We start from the raw sequence: 22577 nt of genomic DNA, 5'->3' as shown, positions 1-22577 counted from the left end.
ATGTCGCCAACACCAGCTCCAGGAAGACACACTCTCTGTCTGACCTTTCTGTCTGTTACAAAATGCACGGTCGAAAAGACTTGCAAGTTATTAATAAATTTTATCGTGTGTTGCAAGTTAAATTATTTGTCTTGTAATATTGCTAGTGGGACGCTCAAGTATTATTTTTTTTTGGCTTTGTATATAAAGTTACTAATTATGAAAAAAAATATTGCAGTGAAAATTGGAAATAAAACCTGAACGATTTCATGTGTTGACACATATATCTTCTAAAGATATGTGTGTAAGCTCAGGTTTTATTTTCTCTTTTTACTAGGGTACATTTTTTCCTATTTCTATTCACGCGTTTTGTTGCAATTTCTTTCATTATAACCCTGTCGAAAGAATAAGTTTACTTTCCCTGATCGTTATGGCAGCCTGTCGTAAAGTTTACTTTCCCCTGGTTGTTATGGCAGCCTGTCGTAAAGTTTACATTCCCCTGGTCGTTATGGCAGCCTGTCGTAAAGTTTACATTCCCCTGGTCGTTATGGCAGCCTGTCGTAAAGTTTACATTCCCCTGGTCGTTATGGCAGCCTGTCGTAAAGTTTACTTTCCCCTGGTCGTTATGGCAGCCTGTCGTAAAGTTTACATTCCCCTGGTCGTTATGGCAGCCTGTCGTAAAGTTTACTTTCCCCTGGTCGTTATGGCAGCCTGTCGTAAAGTTTACTTTCCCCTGGTCGTTATGGCAGCCTGTCGTAAAGTTTACATTCCCCTGGTCGTTATGGCAGCCTGTCGTAAAGTTTACTTTCCCCTGGTCGTTATGGCAGCCTGTCGTAAAGTTTACTTTCACCTGGTCGTTATGGCAGCCTGTCGTAAAGTTTACTTTCCCCTGGTCGTTATGGCAGCCTGTCGTAAAGTTTACTTTCCCCTGGTCGTTATGGCAGCCTGTCGTAAAGTTTACCTGGTACTGTTCAGCAACATATCCCTTGAATTTCTCTACATTAGGTTCAACACTTGTGAAGTTATGGCTTCAGTAGAGAGACTGGTGTGTCATTACTTTTTTTACCGACTGATATTGCCGGTATTGTAGTATCGGTAGATACAGTGAATGAGTCAGAGCGTCACTCCCACCGATGATACCGGAGTTCCGTTTTTAAGAGACGGACACAGCGTGGGGTTACAACGTTCTCCCGGCTAATAATCCTGTAGGTGTGGTTTCCTAGAAGGTATAAATACCTTCCAACATCTACTTTCCGGCTAAACACGATAGTGATCAACGTCATTTGGTAGAATACGTATAAAAAGAGAGCACACTAAAACGTCCGGTCAGATAGACTGGCGGATCCGACGGATACGCGCGGTAATTCCCAAGCACACACACACACACACCCAGTGTCACTTCTCGCACACACACACACCCAGTGTCACTTCTCGCACACACACACACCCAGTGTCACTTCTCGCACACACACACACCCAGTGTCACTTCTCGCACACTACCCGTCGAGCGCAAGAGAATAAATACGAAGAGAAGATAAGCAGAAGCAAATACTATCATAACGTTGCAAGAATAAGAGAAAAGAAAGTGCTTTTGCTGAAGAAGATGAACCAACTATTCCACATTACCTTACTGATGGCAGTGGTCGTGGCAGCGGCTCAAGGTTAGTGAAATGTAGCCTGTGTTTTCTGACGTACTCTCCTCACCTAGTTGTGGGTGTAGGGGCCGAGCCTTAGCAGGGGACATATCGTCTCTCACATTGTAATTTACAAGCACTGGGTCCTGTGTATACTTTGTGCTGTCTGAGTAGCTATTTCTTCATCCAAGTTATTTCACTTCCGGTCCACCCTGAAGCCGAAAAAGTACTTCCTAACATCCCTATGACTCATTTGTGTCAATTGTGCCTTTGTGTATTTGTTTCCCCGCTTCTTCCTCTGAGTATTTTGTATATGGTTATCATGTTTAATCATTTTCTAATCCTTTGACTCATGAAATCGTAATGACCCGATTGCAAACTTGCATTAGTGCTCACAGTGGTGCCTATGCTAACACTCCTATGGTGTATAAATATACCTAGTTGGATGAGTCTTATTGTGGTTAGCTGGCCCAGTAGCTAACGCGTCGGTCTGGACTTTAAAGACTCTCTGATCGCGGGTTTTAACCCCGCCCGTGGTATGGTTTGTTTCTAATCCTATATCTAGTGAGACAGTTCCTTAAGTTTCTCCTCATAGGTTCTGTGTGTTCGCTTAATGTGTCCATCTACACGTTCACTTACGACCTTTGACTCATCTGCGAGTTCATATGCCGTCTGCGACTTTCAGTTGGTTCACTGCTTCCCTCTGTGTTCACTTTGTTCACCTACCATCTGTTAGATGGGAAGTTCTGCGCTAGCACCTCATGAATCAATCGGCTGCCTGGCGTCTCTCTTCCCTGTCTAGTGGCGGCGCATTCAAGCAGCAGTGACGCTGGCACCATTCTGGTCATGCTAACTGTTGTTTACTTATGTATACCTCTCTATTAGCCCTACTTGGAGTCTACCTGGAGGGGGTTCTGGGGTGTCAACACCCCCGCGGCCCGGTCCATGACCAGGTCTCGGGTCCATGACCAGGCCTCGGGTCCATGACCAGGCCTCGGGTCCATGACGAGGCCTCGGGTCCATGACCAGGCCTCGGGTCCATGACCAGGTCTTCGGATAGTTTGTTCTTGCTCACAGGAAAACCTTACCTTTCAGGATGCTTTCTTATTCTCAGCATACTGTGTTGATATAACTTCTCTCTCTCTCTCTCTCTCATTAGTTATTCTGTCGCACTCCCTCACTACTTTTTTTTACCTCTCTTTTTTCCCTCCACATACTCCACCCTCCGTCTATCACTTCCAAACTGTAAAAACCTCAGATAAGCTAACTTTTTCTCCCCTTTACCACCCTCTTTACCTCGTCATGACACCAATCACTCCACTTCACTCGCTCTCCACCCTCCTATACCTGCAAACTTCTGCTGCACACTATAACACTGTATTCTTAAATCTATCCCATACCTCCTTCCTCCTCATTACCTTCATTCTCTCACTAACCCGCCTTTTCTCCTAATAGTTGTATATATATTACCCTACCTCTCTCCTCCAGTATATAAGCTTTCGCTTATCTTTTACCCATCAACACCTGTGTATCCTGCTTAAAAAGAGAATTTGCTCATGAAAACAATGCCTCGTCCGAGCGTCTTAAAATTTTCAACATTGGTTTACGGTAACTATGGCAAAATTCTAGGAACAATTGTCATTTGCAGTAGCTCTATGTTGACCATATTCCAGACTATCCTGTAATAGCTCCGATAACTTCCTAAACCCTCATGGGATCAATTTTGGCATCCTTCTATGCATGTTTTCTGGCGCATTTGTGTCCACTCTATACTATGGAGATGAGAACTGTGTACCATGATCCAAGTAAGACCTTACCAAGGATACATAAAGGTGAGGCACAAACTCAAGACTCTTTTATGTATACTTCTTGATGTGAAGCCAAGAATTCTATTAGTTTTATTGCGAATACTTATGCACTGTTGTTTTGGCCTTAGATATTGCTAACCAGAACTCTTAAATCTTTTTACATTCAGAAAGGGATCTACATTATTTAGTTTATAAGTACCAAGGCTATTCTGTTTTTCCAGGGCAGAGCCATGCATGTGTTTACATTAAACAACATCTAACACTTCCAAGACCAGTGCATCAACTTATTCAGATCATCCTGTAGCGTTCTAAAGTCTTCTTCAGAATGTATCTGACAATGTATTTTAGTGTCGGCAAATTTGCTTATGTCGCTATGTATTCCCTCAACTACGTCGTTTATGTATATTATGAACAACAAAGGGCCCATCACTGACCCCTGTGGAACATTATTTGTGACTCTTCACCACTCTGATTTCTTCTCATTTATGCAAGTTCTCTGTTGCCTATCTGTCAACCACACCTCTATCCAGGAAAAAAAATCCCATTATATTCCGTGTGCCTCTACTTTCTTGAACAGTTTCTTGTGTGGAGGTCCATTAAAAGCCTTGTTGAAGCCGACATATACAGTATCACATTCATTACCATGATCTACTGCCTTAAATAGCTTAGTGAAAGAATTATTAAATTCGTAAGGCAAGAACCCCTCTTAGTAAAACCGTGCTGAGATTCACTAATCAATTTATATCTTTCAAGGTGACTTCAAACTGTTTTGGCACTTACTGATTCCTTCAATTTTCCCCACATTGGCAGTTAGGCTTATTGGTCTCTAATTCGAAGCTAAGGACCTGTCTCCTGCTTTATAGATATTTATCACATTTGTCATTTTCCACATATCTGGCGCTGTGTCACTTTGCAGTGATATGGTTTGTTAAGCTCCTCCTTAGCAAACTATATTCTTCATAATCCTTGAGAACAGTTCATCAGGGCCCGGGGATTTATTTGCTTTTAATCTGTCTGAGAACCACGTCACTGGTGACTTTGATCGCACATAACCTATTTTCGTCCAGACCCATTATAATTTTGAACATGTTGCTTTGTCACTGAAGGTAAGCGGACCTGAGTAACTTTTAGGTGGGCCTATCTTCTCTCTAAACTTACTCCTATATACCAAAAAGAACCCTTTTGGGTCGAATTTTCATTCCCTTAGTAAGTCAGTAATTTTATTCAGGTATACACAAATACAGTTACATAGATTATCATACACAGCAGCATATGTGTAGAGAACCTAGGATAACACTAAAATGTCAGACAGAGTGACTTATTTCCACTGGGGTCCTTTTAATACCTTATTATTATACTATAAAGGAGATAAAATCTCATCATTATACTATGAGGGAGATAATATCTGATTATTATTATACTATAAAGGACATATACTAGGAATAAGGTAAAATAAGTTATTTATATTTGCATGTGTGTTAGCTAAGAAAAATAAAAGTCATTCTCCTCCCTTTCTCTCGCTACATTCATTAGGCACTTTTTGGCTCCCTTCTTGAACAGGTTCATGCTATGACTGGTTTTGACATGTGCGGGCAGTCTGTTCCATTCTTTTATTCCTGTACAATAAAATGTGTTTGAAGCCTGGCCACTGACTGTGGGTACTACAAAGTTGTGCTCTCTCCACCCAGTACTATATTGCTTTGATTCCCAGTCTTGACAAAACTAGCAGCAAGATATTCTGGGCACTGTTTGTGAACAATTTTATAAACTTGATTTAACTTAAGTTGTTTTACTCTGTCTTCAGCATTCAGTATATCCAATTCTTGTAATACATCCTGGCCTACATGTTCTTTTGGACCCAGGACCAGGATCAATCTTACCATTTTGTTCTGGGTGATTTGTAGTCTATCTTTCAGCTTTTTTGTCAAGGTAGAGTACTATGAGTAGCAAGCATAGTCCATATGACACTGTATAAAGGCTTGACATAGGGTCCTGCGATCCTCTGACATTCGTTTTCTTTACTACACTCTTCCCTATCGTTTCTCCTGACATGCATGAGTCAAAGGAGATTAATAGATATTTTACTGAGGAAACTAAAGTGATGGGTTCCCCATTACACTGGACATTAAAATTATTTACCCTTCTCAGTTTATGTTTCGTATCAAAGAGTATGGCTTCCGTTTTCCCAAGATCTAACGATAGTTTGTTGTCTACTAACCATTTGCTGCAGAACTCCAGTTCCAGCGCTATTACATTAGCTATATCTTGTGGGTCTTTACCTTACACTAACAGAGCACTGTCATCTGCATACAGTAGGAGTTTGCACTTGACACTCATGGGAATGTCATTTACATAACATAGGAATAATATGGGACCCAGAATACTACCTTGGGGAACTCCACATGCTATCGGCAGGGGTTCTGATTCTGTTTTGTTGATTTTGACAATTTGTTTCCTCTTGCTAAGGTAGGACTTAAACCAGTCTACGGAACCTATGCAGATAGCTTGATGTTTCTTACTTCATATGTTGTGGTTGACAGTATCGAAAGCCTTTTGCAAGTCTGTTACCATTCCTATGAGGTTCTCTGTCGACATTTCATTTCTCATGTAATCCATCTGATAATTTAGGTAGGTGTCGGTTGAGTAAGATCTTCTAAAGCCTGATTGTTAACTATGAAGAAAGTTGTCATTAAGATACTTAACTAGTTGACAGTACACCGCCCTTTCTAGAATTTTGGATATTTTACTGAGTATACTAACAGATCTATAGTTGCTGATATCAGACCTACTATTTTTCTTGGAGACAGGAGTAACTCTAGCCTCCTTGAACCCCTCTGGTACAGTATTAGTGGTGATGGACAAATGTATTATGTGAGTAATGGAGATTGGTAATTCAGAGGCACCATCTTTTAGGAACTTAGACGGGATGTTATCATTGCTGGTGCTCTTAGTTGCGTTTAACCCGCTTAGTTTTTTTTAATAAAGTCATGAGATACACTTACTAGTTGACAACTGTTTGGGGTTACCCCTTTATTGGTATAGTATGTTTGAAACTTATCAGAGTCTGTGTTAAAGGTATTTGATGCAGCTGGTAGTTTACTTACTAGTGTTGATGCAACAGGCGTGTAGTAGGAATTAAAGCAATTTGCCACTTAGTTGTTTCGTGACATACCTCGTTATCGATATTTAGTACTATGTTAGACCTATCTACTGGCTTATGGATATACTCCAACTGTTTTAGTTGTTGCCAGAGCTTTCTGGGGTTATTCTTCTAGTCTTCTATTTTTTGAGCAATAGTGCCTTGCTTTTGCTCTTTTTGTAAGTCTCTGTACTCTGTTCCTCACCCTTTGGAATTCATTTAGTGCTGCAATATCCTGTCTGTTTGTTTTAAATCTTTTTTAGCAGCTGGTCTCTGAATTTCATGTTATCTAATATCTCAGTATTCATCCAGGGTTCAGTTCTTCGTTTAATCCTAACCTCTTTAACTGGTACAATATTATCAAGGATGGTAGTGAACATTGTTTTGAATTTTTCCCAGGCATCATTTACGTCCGTGCAACTTGTTATCTCTGTCCAGTCACAATTGTGTAGCCTATTTACCAGTGTTTCTTTACTGTACTTTCTAGTTGACCTCATTTTTATTGTCCTGTGTAGGCCTATCCTATCCCTAGTGATTTTCCTGGTGCAGTAAACAGATATTGAAGTCCTCCAGTATTACTGTCTCGCAATTGTTCTCAAGTCCGGACAAGACTCTGGAAAAGTCTTTTAAGAACTGGTCCTGGGTGGGAGGGCGGTAACCAGTTCCTCCCTTCTTTTTATTCTCCTATAAATTAATTTCTTTTGACCTAACGAATGATTAAATCTGCTGTTAATCCATTAAGGGTCCTTTATGTTTGATTAAATTTCAATATTTGCAACATATGTTGTCAGGCCAACTGATTCAATGCTTTAAAAACTATCGCTTTGAAAACCATATCCAAATACATGATCCAGATGATACTCACCTCTCAGGTCACACCAGTTAACTCCTCCCAGATAATCCCTCAGCCCCAGAAAATCGGCTGCACGAAAATCAAGGACCTAGACTTGATTCGAGTTAATAAGGTAATTCCATGAGATATTGTGATCGCTTTCTCGAAGTTCATTTTAACCTCAGGATTATTTATTAGAGATTCTATGCTAGTAAGAATCAAGTTAAGAAGTTTCTCTCACAAACTGCTTTAAAAATAATCCTGGATCGTATCTAAAAGTCGCCTGATTCAAGATTTCCTCTTAAAATGCTCCAATCAATTTGGCTCAAGTTAAAATCTATTAAAATGACATTTTTCACACTAGATGCTTTAGTTATTTCGTCCCGTAGAAGTTTACATTGTTCCCTATCTTAGGCTGTAAATTTCACCCACAATTAGATATTCCCGTACCTCAAAAAATTGTAGCCAAATAGAATCAGTGACCGTCTTGTCTAATGCAACAATTTAAATGATCAAACCATACCACGGGCGGGATTTGAACCCGCGGTCAGAGAGTCTCAAAACTCCAGACCGTCGCATTAGCCATCGTTAGCAATCGTGTCATTACGATTTCGCGAGTCATCTTAACTTAAATTATCTTTGACATACATCGCCACTCCCTTCCTGTTGACCTTAGGTTAAACACGTGATGTTTGTCATTTAATAAGACACGTGTTTCTTGAAGCGGGTCTTAGTCATATGACGACCCGCCACTGAAACTTATGGTCATCTGACAGAGGACTTCCGCTGGCTTACCGGATCATGGTTACGGTTTATTATATACATTTCTTACCTTCCTGTTGACACTTTTGCTGTAGAAACGTTTATAGCTTTTTACGTGGCATTCTGAGTCATTTCTCTATGTTTCAGGTTGACTCAGGTCTGTTGCGATAATATCAATGTTTCCTTTACATGCAATTATTTTTAGTTCGTCTACCTAGCTCTCCTATTATTAGTATAGTAGACATAAAGAGAGTTAGACACTAACTGCCATCTAGTGTCCAGCTTTGTTCACTGGCCAGGTCCTGTGCTTATATTACAAACTATATGATGATAACTCTCTTTTTTAATTTCATGAAGTATTTTGGGACTTCTTGCGGTTTCCACCCCTCGTATTGCAACCTATTGGCTTTCCACACACTCCCACACTCCTATTAGTTTAAAGTAATAGACAACATAGCAATGGCACCCTCGACAGAGTTGGTGAATGCTACCATTCCTGTCCTGGGTTAGTGAACGCTACCATCCCTGCCCTGCAGCAGTAAGAATGATAACAAATTCCCACTCCCGTCAGCATACTCCACCAATTTTCAGAAGTCTGAATCTGCTCACCATTAAGAACATCCATACTTATTCATGTGCCTACTACATACACAGAACAATACACACAAATATAAACCCTCCACTCAAACTTCTCCTTACCAACTTAAACAGGACACATGACCACAACACAAGACACAGATCTCTTTTTGATATACCTCGTGTCCATATCACACTGTGTAAAAACTCTATGCACATAAAGGGCCCCAAAATATGGAATTCATTACCAGAAGATATCAAAGTAACTCAGTCTGAAAACCAATTTAAGACTCTTCTCAAAAGCCACTTAATCACCCTAGACTAAATGCTAAATACTCAGTACACACTCACTCACCTATGTTCTCCCACATCATAACTGAAACAATCACTTTGAATCTTTTATCCATTGTTGACAGGAATATAATTGAATCATTGTTTTCACAAAAAGTATTTTTGAATAGATGAATATATCTTTTGTCTTACATAAATTTTGATTCACTTATAATTAATAATCAACTGTTCAACTATGAAATAATTACTGTCCTACTGTACAACTATGATATACTCCTTAGTGCTAAGTAGACTGTAAGACAATAATGTTAAGTTGGCCCATAATACCTAGGTATAATAGAGGCTCTCTTTGTATTGCAACCCACTATTGTAAATATAAAATCTCAATGTACTATTTGCAAACACATAAAATAAATAAATAAATAAATAAATAAATAAATAAATAAAAACTACCATCCCTGTCCTGGGTTAGTGAACGCTACCATTCCTGTCCTGGGTTAGTGAACGCTACCATCCCTGTCCTGGCTTAGTGAACGCTACCATCCCTGTCCTGGGTTAGTGAACGCTACCATCCCTGTCCTGGGTTAGTGAATGCTACCATCCCTGTCCTGGGTTAGTGAACGCTACCATCCCTGTCCTGGGTTAGTGAACGCTACCATCCCTGTCCTGGGTTAGTGAACGCTACCATCCCTGTCCTGGCTTAGTGAACGCTACCATCCCTGTCCTGGGTTAGTGAACGCTACCATCCCTGTCCTGGGTTAGTGAACGCTACCATCCCTGTCCTGGCTTAGTGAACGCTACCATCCCTGTCCTGGGTTAGTGAACGCTACCATCCCTGTCCTGGGTTAGTGAACGCTACCATCCCTGTCCTGGGTTAGTGAACGCTACCATCCCTGTCCTGGGTTAGTGAACGCTACCATCCCTGTCCTGGCTTAGTGAACGCTACCATCCCTGTCCTGGCTTAGTGAACGCTACCACCCCTGTCCTAGGTTAGTGAACGCTACCATCCCTGTCCTGGGTTAGTGAATGCTACCATCCCTGTCCTGGCTTAGTGAACGCTACCATCCCTGTCCTGGGTTAGTGAACGCTACCATCCCTGTCCTGGCTTAGTGAACGCTACCATCCCTGTCCTGGGTTAGTGAACGCTACCATCCCTGTCCTGGGTTAGTGAACGCTACCATCCCTGTCCTGGCTTAGTGAACGCTACCACCCCTGTCCTGGGTTAGTGAACGCTACCATCCCTGTCCTGGGTTAGTGAATGCTACCATCCCTGTCATGGCTTAGTGAACGCTACCACCCCTGTTCTGGGTTAGTGAATGCTACCATCCCTGTCCTGGGTTAGTGAACGCTACCATCCCTGTCCTGGCTTAGTGAACGCTACCACCTCTGTCCTGGGTTAGTGAACGCTACCACCCCTGTCCTGGGTTAGTGAACGCTACCATCCCTGTCCTGGCTTAATGAACGCTACCATCCCTGTCCTGGGTTAGTGAACGCTACCATCCCTGTCCTGGCTTAGTGAACGCTACCACCCCTGTCCTGGGTTAGTGAATGGTACCATCCCTGTCCTGGGATAGTGAATGCTACCATCCCTGTCCTGGCATAGTGAACGCTACCACCCCTGTCCTGGGTTAGTGAACGCTACCATCCCTGTCCTGGCTTAGTGAATGCTACCATCCCTGTCCTGGCTTAGTGAACGCTACCATCCCTGTCCTGGGATAGTGAACGCTACCATCCTTGTCCTGGCTTAGTGAACGCTACCACCCCTGTCCTGGGATAGTGAACGCTACCATCCCTGTCCTGGGTTAGTGAATGCTACCATCCCTGTCCTGGCTTAGTGAACGCTACCACCCCTGTCCTGGGTTAGTGAATGCTACCATCCCTGTCCTGGGTTAGTGAACGCTACCATCTCTGTCATGGCTTAGTGAACGCTACCACCCCTGTCCTGGGTTAGTGAATGCTACCACCCCTGTCCTGGGTTAGTGAACGCTACCATCCCTGTCCTGGCTTAGTGAACGCTACCACCCGTGTCCTGGGTTATGAATGCTACCATCCCTGTCCTGGGTTAGTGAATGCTACCATCCCTGTCCTGGCTTAGTGAACGCTACCACCCCTGTCCTGGGTTAGTGAATGCTACCATCCCTGTCCTGGGTTAGTGAACGCTACCATCCCTGTCCTGGGTTAGTGAACGCTACCATCCCTGTCCTGGCTTAGTGAACGCTACCACCCCTGTCCTGGGTTAGTGAATGCTACCATCCCTGTCCTGGGTTAGTGAACGCTACCACCCCTGTCCTGGGTTAGTGAATGCTACAATCCCTGTCCTGGGTTAGTGAACGCTACCACCCCTGTCCTGGGTTAGTGAATGCTACCATCCCTGTCCTGGGTTAGTGAATGCTACCATCCCTGTCCTGGGTTAGTGAATGCTACCATCGCTGTCCTGGCTTAGTGAACGCTATCACCCCTGTCCTGGGTTAGTGAATGCTACCATCCCTGTCCTGGCTTAGTGAACGCTACCACCCCTGTCCTGGGTTAGTGAATGCTACCATCCCTGTCCTGGGTTAGTGAATGCTCATATCCCTGTCCTGGGTTAGTGAACGCTACCATCCCTGTCCTGGGTTAGTGAATGCTACCATTTCTGTCCTGGGTTAGTGAACGCTACCATCCCTGTCCTGGGTTAGTGAACGCTACCATCCCTGTCCTGGCTTAGTGAACGCTACCATCCCTGTCCTGGGTTAATGAACGCTACCATCCCTGTCCTGGCTTAGTGAACGCTACCATCCCTGTCCTGGCTTAGAGAACGCTACCATCCCTGTCCTGGGTTAGTGAATCCTACCATCCCTGCCCTGGGTTAGTGAACGCTACCATCCCTGTCCTGGGTTAGTGAACGCTACCATCCCTGTCCTGGGTTAGTGAACGCTGCCATCCCTTCCCTGGGTTAGTGAACGCTACCATCCCTGCCCTGGGTTAGTGAACGCTACCATCCCTGCCCTGGGTTAGTGAACGCTACCATCCCTGTCCTGGGTTAGCGAACGCTACCATCCCTGCCCTGGGTTAGTGAACGCTACCATCCCTGCCCTGGGTTAGTGAACGCTACCATTCCTGTCCTGGGTTAGTTAACGCTACCATCCCTACCCTGGGTTAGTGAACGCTACCATCCCTGTCCTGGGTTAGTGAACGCTACTATCCCTGCCTTGGCTTAGTGAACGCTACCATCCCTGTCCTGGGTTAATGAACGCTACCATCCCTGTCCTGGGTTAGTGAAAGCTGCCATCCCTTCCCTGGGTTAGTGAATGCTACCATCCCTGCCCTGGGTTAGTGAACGCTACCATCCCTGCCCTGAGTTAGTGAACGCTACCATCCCTGTCCTGGGTTAGCGAACGCTACCATCCCTGCCCTGGGTTAGTGAACGCTACCATCCCTGCCCTGGGTTAGTGAACGCTACTATCCCTGCCCTGGGTTAGTGAACACTACCATCCTTGCCCTGGGTTAGTGAACGCTACCATCCCTGTCCTGGGTTAGTGAACGCTACCATCTCTGCTCTGGCTTAGTGAACGCCACCATTCCTGCCCTGGGTTAGTGAATGCTACCATCCCTTCCCTGGGTTAGTGAACGCTACCATCCCTGTCCTGGGTTACTGAATGCTACCATCCCTTCCCTGGTTTAGTGAACGCTACCATCCTTGTCCTGGGTTAGTGAACGCTACCACCCCTGTCCTGGGTGAGTGAACGCTAGCATCCCTTTCCTGGATTATTGAATGCTACCATCCCTTCCATGGATTAGTGAACGCTACCATCCCTGCCCTGGGTTAGTGAACGCTACCATCCCTGCCCTGAGTTAGTGAACGTTATCATCATTGTCCTGGGTTAGTGAACGCTACCAGTCCTGCCCTGGGTTAGTGAACGCTGCCACCCCTGTCCTGGGTTAGTGAACGCTACCACTCCTGTCCTGGGTTAGTGAACGCTACCACCCCTGTTCTGGGTTAGTGAACGCTACCATCCCTGCTCTGGGTTAGTGAACGCTACCATCCTTGTCCTGGGTTAGTGAGCGCTACCATCCCTGCCCTGGGTTAGTGAACGCTACCACCCCTGTCCTGGGTTAGTGAACGCTACCATCCCTGCCCTGGGTTAGTGAACGCTGCCATCCTTGTCCTGGGTTAGTGAACGCTACCATCCCTGCCCTGGGTTAGTGAACGATACCACCCCTGCCCTTTGTTAGTGGTCGACAGGAATATAATTGAATCTTGTTTCATAAAAAGCAGTTTTGACAATAATATGAATATTTCCTTTGGTTTATATAAATTAGATCCATTTATAATTAACAGAATTTGGGAAGAATTTAATAATACATTGGACAAATAATAAATTTTAAAATTCTTAATTCTTGAGTAGAATAGTTTGTTTGTGGGTTGTGTGAAGGACCTGTCTAGTTGGGCCAACGGGCCTGCTGCAGTGTTCTCTTTCTTATGAGTCGCTCGTCAGGTGTTGCTTTGTTGTGGGATGTGACAGTGAGGTGTGGTCTAGACCCTTCATATGCCTTCCTCTGATGCATTGCTTTTATTGTTCCTTGATAATGTGAGAAGTCACGAAAGCACTTGAAATTTCTCTATTCTTTCAAAGTGGTTGATTTGCATATATATATATATATATATATATATATATATATATATATATATATATATATATATATATATATATATATATATATATATATATATATATATATATATATATATATATATATATATATACAATAAGATCACAGTAAACAGGTGATTTCAAAATATGCAAAACAACCACTCTGAAAGAATAGAGAAATTCCAAGCGCTTTCGTGACTACTCACATTATCAAGGAACTATGAAAGTGAAGCATCCAAGGAAGCTATATAAAGGGTCGGCCAGCACCTCACTATCAGATCCCACAACGGTTAAACACGTGACGCGTTTCGAGCCAACTTGGATAGGTCCTTTGCAAAACTCACCCCCAAGCTATTTATTTGTCCAGTGTATTATTAAATTCTTCCCAAATTCTATTAATTATAAATGGATCTAATTTATATAAACCAAAGGAAATATTCATATTATTGTCAAAACTGCTTTTTATGAAACAAGATTCAATTATATTTCTGTCGACCATGGACTTGCTTGATACTACTTTCTCAACTTTTTGAAAATCAATTGGATGGTTAAAATCTCTTACATGAATAAATAGACAAGATTCCAATGCTCTATTTATTCACGTAAGAGATTTTAACCATCCAATTGATTTTCAAAAAGTTGAGAAAGTAGTATCAAGCAAGTCCATGGTCGACAGGAATATAATTGAATCTTGTTTCATAAAAAGCAGTTTTGACAATAATATGAATATTACCTTTGGTTTATATAAATTAGATCCATTTATAATTAATAGAATTTGGGAAGAATTTAATAATACACTGGACAAATAAATAGCTTGGGGGTGAGTTTTGCAAAGGACCTATCCAAGTTGGCTCGCCACGCGTCACGTGTATAACCGTTGTGGGATCTGATAGTGAGGTGCTGGCCGACCCCTTATATAGCTTCCTTGGATGCTTCACTTTCATAGTTCCTTGATAATGTGAGTAGTCACGAAAGCGCTTGGAATTTCTCTATTCTTTCAGAGTGGTTGTTTTGCATATATATATATATATATATATATATATATATATATATATATATATATATATATATATATATATATATATATATATATATATATATATATATATATATATATATATATATATATATATATATATATATATATATATATATATATATATATATATATATATATATATATATATATATATATATATATATATATATATATATATATATATATATATATATATATATATATATATATATATATATATATATATATATATATATATATATATATATATATATCTTTCCGAATAATATCTTTAGGCTACGTCTCGCTCTCCAGGAAATTCATTGAGGTATGATAAAGTACGTGGTGAGCGAAACGTCGCCTATATAAAATATTCAGAGAGTTGCATGTGTGTCCATTTAGTGAATGCGTATTTACAGGCGCCAGTATTGTTACGACTCACCATTACGTATTTATGACACATTCTGAGTACTTTTGTAAAATAGTGCCATCTATATTCACATCGTGCATTAACGGTTCATACATGAATCTAGTGTCGATTATGTACTGTTCTCTTGTAACGTGCAACACCAACTGGCAACATAACCATGGAACGTCAACAAATCCAGCCTAACTCCATCTCTACCCCACACTTCTATCCTTCTCTCTCTGAATATTTCTAACGCTCAATCAAGTATTTCATCTAATTCTGCCTTTTTGTAACGCTATACAGATTCGCTATTTCCTCAATGAATTCAAAATCTAGATTTTAACAACTGTTTTTCCCCTGACATTTTCTGCTATTTTTTTTTATCCTAACTCTTGCCAGTTTATCAGTTTTCATATAAAGTTTAATAGAGTAATATAATTCCTCTAGGATTTTTATATTTCTTATGTTCTCGATAATATTGTAGATCAATGGTTCAGAGAACCGACAAGTTGATACATTAGACACATGTGCAACTCTTGGGTATCTTTATTGAGGAAACGTTTCGCCACACAGTGGCTTCATCAGTCCACACAAAGAAGAATCTTGAAGAACAGGAGGAGAATGAGGTAATCAGTCCCTCAGCCTTTAGTCGATGTGGTCAGTCCATCAATCTTGAATAGAATACGGTATAAGTGCGGAGAAGGAGCTTATAAACCGTAGGCAGGAGAGGTGCAGCAGTCGTAGGTGTTGTCACATTTGTTCAATGTGGAAGTAGGTCGCGCCCAATTGGGAATTCTTCGCTTGCCTAACCCTTGGGCACGACCAACTTCCACATTGAACAAATGTGACACCACCTACGACTGCTGCACCTCTCCTGCCTACGGTTTATAAGCTGCTTCTCCGCACTTATACCGTATTCTATTCAAGATTGATGGACTGACTACATCGACTAAAGGCTGAGGGACTGATTACCTCATTCTCCTCCTGTCCTTCAAGATTTTCCTTTGTATGGACTGATGAAGCCACTGTGTGGCGAAACGTTTCCTCAATAAAGATACCCAAGAGTTGCACATGGGTCTCGATAATATTGTTAGTGATGTTTCCGGAGATTAAAATGAACGAGGCTGCCAGAGAATCTTAACACGAGACAGAGTCGAGTCATCTTGCTCGACCTGTTGACACTCTGCTCACTGCTGCAAATCTGAAATTTTCACTGCTGCCTCACGTATGTAGTATTTGTTTACTTATGGAAAAAGCGTCTTTTGTCTAGCTAGGGAGGTGGTGTCTTCTGTCTAGCTAGGGTGGTGGTGCCATCTGTCTAGCTAGGGTAGTGGTGTCATCTGTCTAGCTAGGGTGGTGGTGCCATCTGTCTAGCTAGGGTCGTGGTGCCCTGTGTCTAGCTAGGGTGGTGGTATCATCTGTCTAGCTAGGGTGGTGGTGCCATCTGTCTAGCTAGGGTGGTGTTATCATCTGTTTAGCTAGGGTGGTGGTGCCATCTGTCTAGCTAGGGTGGTGGTGCCATCTGTCTAGCTAGGGTGGTGGTGCCATCTGTCTAGCTAGGGTAGTGGTATCGTCTGTCTAGCTAGGGTGGTGGTGCCATCTGTCTAGCTAGAGTGGTGGTGCCATCTGTCTAGCTAGGGTGGTGGTGCCATCTGTCTAGCTAGGGAGGTGGTGTTATCTGTCTAGCTAGGGTGGTGGTGCCATCTATCTAGCTAGGGAGGTGGTGTCATCTGTCTAGCTAGGGTGGTGGTGCCATCTGTCTACCTAGGGTGGTGGTGTCATCTGTCTAGCTAGGGTGGTGGTGCCATCTGTCTAGCTAGGGAGGTGGTGTCATCTGTCTAGCTAGGGTGGTGGTGCCATCTGTCTAGCTAGGGTGGTGGTGCCATCTGTCTAGCTACGGAGGTGGTGGCATCTGTCTAGCTAGGGTGGTGGTGCCATCTCTCTAGCTAGGGAGGTGGTGTTATCTGTCTAGCTAGGGTGGTGGTGTCATCTGTCTAGCTAGGGTGGCGGTGCCATCTGTCTAGCTAGGGAGGTGGTGTCACCTGTCTAGCTAGGGTGGTGGTGCCATCTGTCTAGCTAGGGAGGTGGTGTTATCTGTCTAGCTAGGGTGGTGGTGCCATCTGTCTAGCTAGGGAGGTGGTGTCATCTATCTAGCTAGGGTGGTGGTGCCATCTGTCTAGCTAGGAAGGTGGTGTCATCTGTCTTACTAGGTGGACGGTGTCATCTGTCTAGCCAGGGGATGGTGTCATCTGTCTAGCTAGGGGGGGTGGTGTCATTTATCAAACTTGAAGGGTTGTGACATTTGTCTAGTTAGGGAGGTTTACCTGGAGTTTACCTGGAGAGAGTTTCGGGGGTCAACGTCCCCACGGCTCGGTCTGAGACCAGGCCACGTGGTAGATCAGGGTCAGATCAACTAGGCTGTTACTGCTGTCCGCAGGGAAACTGACGTACGAACTATAACCCGGTTGGTCAGGTACTGACTTTAGGTGCCTGTCCAGTGCCTTCTTGAAGACAGCCAGGGGCCTATTGGTAATCCTCCTTATGTATACTGGGAGGTAATTGAACAGTCTTGGGCCCCGGACACTTATTGTATTGTCTCTCAGTGTACTCGTGGCGCCCCTGCTTTTCATTGGGGGAATGTTGCATCTCCTGCCGAGTCTTTTGCTTTCATAGGGAGTGATTTTGGTGTGCAAGTTTGGTACTAATCCCTCTAGGAATTTCCAAGTGTATATTATCATGTGTCTTTCTCGCCTGCGTTCCACGGAATACAGTCCAAAGGCCTTCAACTGTTCTCAGTAATTTAGGTGCCTTATCGTACTTATGTGTGCCGTGAAAGTTCTTTGTACACTCTCCAGGTCAGCAATTTTCCCAGCCTTGAAGAGGGCCGTTAGTGTACAGCAGCATTCCAGAATTGAGAAAACAAACAATTTGAAGAGAATCATCATAGGTGGTGTCATCTGTCTGGCTAGGGGATGGTGCCATCTGTCTAGCTAGGGGATGGTGTCATCTGTCTAGCTTGGGGGATGGTGTCATCCTTCTAGCTAAGGGTGTGGTGCTATCTCTCTAGCTAGGGGATGATGCCTTCTGACTAGCAAGGGGAAGGTGTCATCTGTATAGCTAGGGATGTGGTGCAATGACTATCTTATGCCCCCCAGACTGAATTGTACTTGCTATGTAATCCCTTTGTCCAATCTCGACCATTCCTTCCATGTCTTCAAATCCCCAGTGGTTTTTAATGAACAGTGCCAGCCCTCTTCCCCCTCAGGATCTGTTATCCGGATGGGAAGATTGCGTCTGTTATCATCCCATTGAGTTTTGTTTCTGTGACTGCTATGCTGATTCTTTCATGCCACTCCTCACATTTGTTTCTTATTCCATTCGCGTTCGCGTACCAAACCTTCAACTTCTTTTCTAAAACTGTGGTCCAGGAAGAATGGTGGGTCTGGGGGAGCAGGAGCCCTGGCGGGGCCTATAGAGGGTTGCTGTAGGGGTGGGGTTTGTGGTGTGAGGGGTGGGGGCAGAGGGTACAGTGCGTGGGTTTTGGTTTAGAATATTCGGTTGCATTGGGGTTGCCGTGGTTTGATTCCTTCTGCGGGTAGTTCTGGAGGAGGTTGTGTTTGCTCTTCCACCTGGATCTGGGTTCTCCTGCTCCCTTCCGTCCCTGCCTCCTGTTCCTCCTTGCATCGTTGCACCCTCTCTTTCAATATCTTCCTTTCTTCCTGTGTTCTGTCTCGATCGAGGTACACTGTCCAGTACTCTGGTTTGTCCCTTAGTCGTCCTTTCTCCTGCAGGACCCAGTTTCGAGCTGACTCTGCCTTGAAAATCACTTTGACTGGTCGTTTTTTTCCTCTCACAAACCACCCAATTCTCCAAAAATTTGTCAACTGTGTCATGTCATCCTTAACTATTGCTTTCATGATACTTTCAATCGTATTTTTCTCCTCTTGTTTTCTTGCTTCATAAGTTTCCCCTTCAACTTCCTGGAGCTCATAAACAAAAACTGACCTCTTTTGTCCTCCCAATGAAATTCCCTGAGCATCCCCTGAGACGATTTAGTTCCTGCCACTGAAGCGTTCCTTCTTTCAGTCTCTTCCCTATCTGATGTCCCTGTTCTCAGCTGTTCCTGGACACAGCAATTGTCTGTTAGAACCTCTGCGTATAGCTTAGCTCCTTCATTGTCTTTTGTCCCCTCAGTTGTTCTTGCTGTTCTCACCGTCTTTACCCGGGCCCCACGTGGGTCTGATAGGGCCTTCGCATACGGTATAGCTCCTTCGCTCCCTACAGTCCCCTCGTCTGTGACTGATGTAGCACTTCCTGATTCGTGGCTGTACTGTCCTTTGGTTCTATAGGCTGTTTCAGATTTTTTAGTTCCTCTTCTAAGCTCTGTATCTGTGTGTGTGTATGTGTGTGTGTGTGTACTCACCTAATTGTACTCACCTAATTGTGGTTGCAGGGGTCGAGACTCAGCTCCTGGCCTCGCCTCTTCACTGATCGCTACTAGGTCCTCTCCCTCTCTGCTTCCTGAGCTTTGTCATACCTCTTCTTAAAACTATGTATGGTTCCTGCCTCCACTACTTCACTTGCTAGGCTATTCCACTTTCTGACGACTCTATGACTGAAGAAATACTTCCTAACGTCCCTGTGACTCGTCTGAGTCTTCAGCTTCCAGTTGTGACCCCTTGTTTCTGTGTCCCCTCTCTGGAATATCCTATCTCTGTCCACCTTGTCTATTCCCCGCAGTATCTTGTATGTCGTTATCATGTCTCCCCTGACCCTTCTGTCCTCTAGTGTCGTCAGTCCGACTTCCCTCAACCTTTCCTCGTACGACATTCCCCTGAGCTCTGTGACTAGCCTTGTTGCAAACCTTTGTACTTTCTCTAACTTCTTGACGTGCTTGACCAGGTGTGGGTTCCAGACTGGTGCTGCATACTCCAGTATGGGCCTGACATACACAGTGTACAGTGTCTTGAACGATTCCTTATTAAGGTATCGGAACGCTATTCTCAGGTTTGCCAGGCGCCCGTATGCTGCAGCAGTTATTTGGTTGATGTGTGCCTCCGGTTACGTGTTCGGTGTTATGGTCACCCCAAGGTCTTTCTCCCTGAGTGAGGTCTGTAGTCTTTGTCCACCTAGCCTATACTCTGTCTGCGGTCTTCTTTGCGCATTTGGCAGGGTTGAATTCGAGAAGCCAGTTTCTGGACCACATGTCCAGCCTGTCCAGGTCTCTTTGCAGTCCTGCCTCACCCTCATCCGATTTAATTCTTCTTATCAACTTCACATCATCTGCGAATAGGGACACTTCAGAGTCTATTCCTTCCATCATGTCGTTCGCATATATCAAAAATAGCATTGGTCCTAGAACTGACCCCTGTGGGACCCCGCTCGTCACAGGCGCCCACTGTGATACCTCTTCACGTATCATGACTCGTTGTTGCCTCCCTGTCAGGTATTCCCTGATCCACTGCAGTGCCCTCCCTGTTATATGCGCCTGATCCTCCAGCTTCTGCACTAATCTCTTGTGGGGAACTGTGTCAAAGGCCTTCCTGCAGTCTAGGAAAACGCAATCAACCCACCCCTCTCTCTCGTGTCTTACTTCTGTTACCTTGTCATAAAACTCAAGGAGGTTTGTGATACAAGATTTGCCTTCCATGAACCCATGCTGGTTTTCATTTATAATCTTGTTCCATTCCAGGTGTTCCACCACTCTCCTCCTGATAATCTTCTCCATGACTTTGCACACAATACATGTCAGAGACACAGGTCTGTGGTTTAGTGCCTCATTTCTGTTTCCTTTCTTAAATATGGAGACTACATTTGCTGTCTTCCATTTCTCAGGTAGTTGCCCAGTTTCAAGGGATGTGTTGAAGATTGTGGTTAGGGGCACGCAAAGCATCTCTGCTCCTTCTCTAAGGACCCATGGGGAGATGTTGTCCGGTCCCATCGCCTTTGAGGTATCAAGGTCACTTAGCAGCTTCTGCACCTCCTTCTCGGTTGTTCGTATGTCATCCAACACTTGTTGGTATATTCCCTGTTGATGTTCCTTTCTGTGCTGTCTTCCCAAAGCCCTTCCTGCCACTACTGTAAAAACTTCCTTAAATCTCCTGTTTAGCTCATCACATACCTCCTGATCATTTCTTGTGAGTTCTCTACCTTCTGTCCTCAGTCTGATCACCTGGTCTTTGACTGTTGTTTTCCTCCTGATGTGGCTATACAACAGTTTCGGGTCAGTCTTGATTTTCGATGCTATGTTATTTTCATACTGTCGCTGGGCCTCCCTCCTTACCTGTGCATACTCATTCCTGGCTCTGCGACTGATCTCCCTATTTTCATGTGTTCTCTGCCTTCTGTACTTTTTCCATTCTCTATTGCACTTTGTTTTTGCCTCCTTACACCGTCGGGTAAACCAGGGGCTCGTTCTGGTCTTCCCGTTGTTACTGTTGCCCTTGGGAATAAACCTTTCCACTGCCTCCTTACATTTTGTTGTTACATATTCCATCATTTCGTTTACTGGCTTTCCTGCCAGTTCTCTGTCCCACGGAACCTCCTGCAGGAAGTTCCTCGACCCTATGTAGTCCCCTCTTTTATAGTCAGGCTTTTCACATTCAACTCCTGTTACTCTCTCCACTTGCAGCTCTACTATGTATTCAAAGCACAGAACCACGTGGTCACTAGCTCCTAGGGGACTCTCATATGTGATGTCCTCAATGTCTGAACTGCCCAGGGTGAACACAAGGTCCAATCTTGCTGGTTCATCCTCCCCTCTCACTCTGGTAGTGTCCTTAACATGTTGGTGCATGAGGTTTTCCAGCACCACATCCAACATCTTGGCTCTCCATGTTTCGGGACCCCCATGTGGCTCCAGGTTTTCCCAGTCAATCTCCCTGTAGTTGAAATCCCCCATAACCAGCAACTTTGCTCTGCTGGAGTGAGCTCTTCTTGCCACCTCAGCAAGTGTGTCCACCATTGCTCTGTTGCTCTCTTCATATTCCTCTCTTGGCCTCCTGCAGTTCTGTGGTGGATTATACATCACTGCAATGACCACCTTGTGCTCCCCCGACTGAAGTGTACCTACTATGTAGTCTCTTTGTCCCGTCTCGTCTATGCCTCCCATTTTCTTGAATTTCCATCTGTTTTTTACGAGCAGAGCAACCCCTCCTCCCCCTCTGCCCCTTCTATCTTTCCTCATGATCTGGTATCCTGGTGGGAAGATTGTATCTGTTATTGTCTCCGTGGGTTTTGTTTCTGTAACTGCTATAATGTCTGGGGACTTCTCATTGATTCTTTCTTGCCATTCCTCATGTTTATTCGTTAATCCATCCGCATTTGTGTACCAAACCTTCAACTTCTGTTCTAATACTGTAACTGTGGTGCGGGGGATGGGAACAGAAGGATCGGTGTGTGATGGTTGGTTTGAATTGTTCAGTTGCCTTGGGGGTGTTTTGGCTGGAGTCCTTCTGCATGTGTTTCTGGGGAGTGTGCTTGTCCTTCCACTTGTTCC

At 43.9% G+C, this 22577-nt stretch overlaps 1 protein-coding gene across 1 annotated transcript in view; it reads left to right on the top strand.

Moving 5' to 3' along the window:
- Nucleotides 1-1274: 1274 nt before the first annotated feature.
- Nucleotides 1275-22577, top strand: part of LOC128694846 (uncharacterized) — a 35385-nt gene continuing 14082 nt past the window's right edge. Inside the window, exon 1 of the mRNA XM_053785180.2 lies at nucleotides 1275-1640. Coding sequence (XP_053641155.1) covers nucleotides 1583-1640 — 58 coding nt within the window. The 5' untranslated portion in view covers nucleotides 1275-1582. The remainder of the gene's footprint in view (nucleotides 1641-22577) is intronic.

The sequence above is a fragment of the Cherax quadricarinatus genome, chromosome 14, assembly GCF_038502225.1.
Source record: "Cherax quadricarinatus isolate ZL_2023a chromosome 14, ASM3850222v1, whole genome shotgun sequence".
NCBI classification, from domain to species: domain Eukaryota; kingdom Metazoa; phylum Arthropoda; class Malacostraca; order Decapoda; family Parastacidae; genus Cherax; species Cherax quadricarinatus.
This window is presented reverse-complemented; position numbering and strand designations above follow the sequence as displayed.